Source organism: Parasteatoda tepidariorum, chromosome 9 (genome assembly GCF_982258835.1).
Source record: "Parasteatoda tepidariorum strain Cologne lab strain chromosome 9, Ptep-v5.0, whole genome shotgun sequence".
NCBI classification, from domain to species: Eukaryota; Metazoa; Arthropoda; class Arachnida; order Araneae; family Theridiidae; genus Parasteatoda; species Parasteatoda tepidariorum.
The window spans coordinates 64,488,490-64,492,557 of record NC_141763.1 but is presented as its reverse complement, the minus strand read 5'-3'; the positions used below and the strand labels follow the sequence as shown (position 1 = coordinate 64,492,557).

Here is a 4,068-nt window from a genome sequence, read left to right as displayed (position 1 = left end):
TAACTGCACGATATATTTTTAACATCGAATCCATATCAGCTCCCCAAGAACAGTTAGCGAGGACTTTAAGAATGTTTAATGATTGAGAGCATTTTCTCCTAATGTAATTTATATGAGGTTTAAAAGTTAGTTTAGAGTCAAAAATCATTCCCAGGAATTTTGTTTCTTCAACAACAGAAATAGCGTTATTATTTAAAATAATTTCAGGATGAGGATGAAGACCACGTCGTCGACAAAAATGAACACAATGAGTTTTTTGAGGTGAGAAAGTAAAACCATTTTCATTTGCCCATTTTAAAATTTTATTTACAGCTAGTTGCATTTGTCTCTCAATTAGGGTCATATTAGTGGATCGGCATGAAATCCGAAAGTCATCCACAAATAATTCACCATATACTGTTACAGGAAGTTGGGTTAAAATGTTGTTTATTTTCAATATGAAAAGCGTTACACTTAAAACACTTCCTTGAGGAACACCTTGCTCCTGAGGAAAAATATCAGATAAAATAGAATTAATTTTGACCTGAAAAGTTCTATTGGATAAAAAGTTTTTAATAAAATAAAACATGTTACCACCTATTCCACAGTTTATAAGGTCCTTAAGTATACCATAGCGCCAAGTTCTATCGTAAGCCTTTTCCATATCAAAGAAAATTGAAACTAGATGTTGATTTTTTAAGAATGCGTGGCGAATGTCAGTTTCGAGTTTTAGCAGATTATCTACGGTGCTCCGACCTCTGCGGAAGCCACTTTGGTATTGGGAAAGGTGATTTTCGGTTTCAAGTAAATGCATAAGGCGCCGATTTACCATTTTTTCAAAGAGCTTGCAGAGGCAGCTGGTTAAAGCGATGGGTCTGTAGCTTGTGGTTTCCTCTGGATTCTTTCCTGGTTTGAGAATGGGTATTACGTAAGCTGTAGACCAGTTTTTAGGAAAAATTCTTTCTGTCCAGATTCGGTTGTATATTATTAAGAGAAGACTTAAGATTTTATCAGGCAGGTTTTGAATCATAGAATAGTGAATTTCATCAGGACCAGGAGCTGTAGAGTGGGTATTTTTTAAAACATATTGAAGTTCGTTAAGAGTAAAAGGTTTATTATACTCGCTGTTTGTGTTCTTTGGCGTCAGTTTGATCTTTTCACTATTTCTTTTTATCGTGGCAAATGGTTGTTGGTAAGCAGAGTCGCTAGAAACTTTAGCAAAAGCATCGGCTAGTGCATTTGCTATATCGTGAATATGAGATATAAGTGAATTATTACATCTGAGGATAGGAATATTATTTGCTGTGTATTTACCAGATATTGTTTTTATTTTATGCCAGATAATGTTTAACGGTGTGTTATGTTTTATTGACGTAACGTAATTTTTCCAAGATGTTTTTTGGGCATTACGTCGAATTCTGCGAGCCACGGAGCGAGCTTTTTTAAATGCAATTAAGTTATCTGCTGTTGGGTGCTTACGGAAAATTCCCCATCGTTGTTTTTGCTCTTTCTGTGCTTGATTACACTCCTGGTTCCACCACGGTTTCGGTTGTTTTGGTAATTTGGACGATGTCATTTTTGTACTGTGTTTGGCTGCTTCAAGTATTTTATCTGTAAAATGCTCAACTACAAGATCTATATTATTTTGATTTATAAGATTTTCTTCAAGTTTTATGCTAGAGGTAAATTTAGTCCAATTTGTTGAATTCATTTTAAGTCGTGGGGTTTTGGAAAGCTGATAATTATTAGTGCCTGTATAAGTGAGTATTAATGGGAAATGATCACTATTGAAGAGATTATTATATACGTGAAATAACCAGTATGGATACTGAGATGAACTGCAAATCGCTAGATCTATGGCATGAAATGTTTTTGAGGGAACATGAAAATGGGTGCTTTCTCCCGTGTTTAAAAGGCATAAAATATGGTCATCGATAAGTTTTTCAATCATAAGTCCTCTATTATTTGAATCAGGACTCCCCCACATAGGGCTATGGCCATTGAAATCACCGGTTATTATGAATGGTTGAGGAAGTTGTGCGAGTAAATTGTCTAAATCTAATTGGCTCACATTATCATGAGGAGGAAGATAAATGCAACAAACAGTGAGAAGGAATTGAAGAGATATTTGAACAGCAACCGCTTGTAAGTTAGTGTTAAGTGATATTATACGAGTTGGATACATGGTGGAAGTCATAATCATGACTCCACCACAAGCTTTATTTTTGTCAATGTTATCTTTTCTAACTGAATTATAACCGCGAAGTTAGGTTTTAGTGAGGTTTCTTGGAGACAAATGCAACATGGAGAAAATTTATTCACTATATCAATGATGTCCGGTTTTGTTACATTATAGCTTCTGCAATTCCAAGATATTATTTTTGTCATTATTACCTTCGAATTTTGAGTTTAGTATTTTTGGGACACAGATTTGGTGGAGTCTCCATCCCATCTTCAGTTTGCATCTGAGAATTAAGCTGTTCGTCGTTCTTATCTTCATCTGTGCTCATTGCATCAGATTCTTGCTCAGAATGTTGTTCTTTATTTTTTAAATGGTTTAACCTGTTTTTGTTAAATTTGTTTTGTCTGCTTTTAGGCAAATATTTTTGTTTACTTACTATTGGAGACTGAGTTAGTTTTTGTTGTAATTTGTTTATCAACTGCGGGGTTAACTTCAAGTACTTTTGATTTTCAGATTTGTTTTGTACCTGTGTTGAAGGGATAACGGATTTTTCAAGATTTTGAGTTTGTTGAGATTGAGAGAGAGTTGTTTTTGATGAGCTTGCTGTTTGCCTTGGAGATATTGTTTTAAGTTTAGTATTTTGTGTTTCTGTGATATCATATTGACTGCCTACTGATTTTGTATGTTTTGCATTAGAGACTGAGTTCATAACTGCTGCAGCATACGAAACATTAGGTCGGGGTTGCGAATTCCGGAATTTAGTTTTAGCTTCAAAGTAGGAGAGATTTTGAGTTACTTTTATGGTTAAGATCTGTTTTTCTTGTTTCCATTTTAAGCATTGTCTTGAATTTGCAGAATGATTTTCATTGCAGTTAACACAATTTTCAGGAAATGTACAGGACTTAAAGGAGTGTCCAGTTTGACCACAGCGTGAACAGGTTTCGTTACCTCTACAATTGTTGGTGGAGTGACCAAACTTTTGGCATTTAAAGCAGCGTAGAGGATTCGGAATATATGGGCGGACTTTGCAATTTTGATATCCAGCTTTAATGTCAACAGGTAGATCAGCAGTGTTGAAAGTCAAAACTATATGTTGCGTTGTGAAGATATCTGAACCTTTTTTGATAGTGATGTGGTGCGCATCTATAACGCCTTGATTTGGAAGACCTTCTTTTATTTCTGAGATGGGTAGGGATTGCAGAGTTTTATCTGAAATGACGCCTTTGGATATATTCAAAGTGTTGTGTGGTGTTATTGTAATATTAATGTTCCCAATTTGTTTCATTTTTAATAGTGCAGTTGTTTGTTTAGCAGAATTTGTTTCGACTAATAAGTCTCCTGATGGCATTTGTTTAACGCTTTTTGGATTTCCAACATGAGTTTCAAGAGATTTCTGAACTAAAAATGGTGATATGGAAGACAGTTTCTTTTCACTAGAACTAAGTATCAGAAATTTTGCATTTGAGAGGTCATAATTTGGACAGTTTGACAAGACAAAACTAGGTGAGGAGGTTGTGGAGACCAAGTGGAGAGAGTCATCTCTCTTCTGCATGATATTTCTGACAAGGCCCGAGAGGAGATGAAAGAAAAAGAGTCCGTTGATGAATTCACCCACTTCGGGGGAAATGTTGCAAGCCAACTTCCTTTTGAAGATACTTAATTCTACAACTTGTTCATCAAAGAAGTGACGACAATATTAATCAAAATATATTAGAAAAAGCGATGGATTGCCTATACAACTAAAAGAGAAAACCAAAATAAGTCCCCGACGACGTAGAAAGAGCCATCTCTCTTCCACATGATATTTCTGATAAGGCCCGAGAGGAGATGAAAGAAAAAGAGTCCGTTTATGAATTCACCCACTTCGGGGGAAATGTTGCAAGCCAACTTCCTTTTGAAGATACTTA

At 35.3% G+C, this 4,068-nt stretch overlaps 1 protein-coding gene across 1 annotated transcript; it reads right to left on the bottom strand.

Annotated features, from left to right (window-relative positions):
* Nucleotides 1-2,369: 2,369 nt before the first annotated feature.
* On the bottom strand, nt 2,370-3,713 carry LOC147804130 (uncharacterized). The gene is made up of 2 exons (XM_087151440.1): nt 2,598-3,713; nt 2,370-2,504 (listed from the first exon to the last, which is right to left on the bottom strand). Exons 1-2 carry the CDS (start codon nt 3,711-3,713, stop codon nt 2,370-2,372), a joined length of 1,251 nt encoding a protein of 416 aa, XP_087007566.1.
* Between the last annotated feature and the right edge of the window lie 355 nt (nt 3,714-4,068).

Coding starts and splice junctions, on each gene's coding strand:
- LOC147804130 (XM_087151440.1), bottom strand. CDS start 3,713: ATGCAGAAGAGAGATGACTCTCTCCACTTGGTCTCCACAACCTCCTCA. Junction 2,505..2,597: donor AACTAACTCAGTCTCCAATA/GTAAGTAAACAA, acceptor CAACATTCTGAG/CAAGAATCTGATGCAATGAG.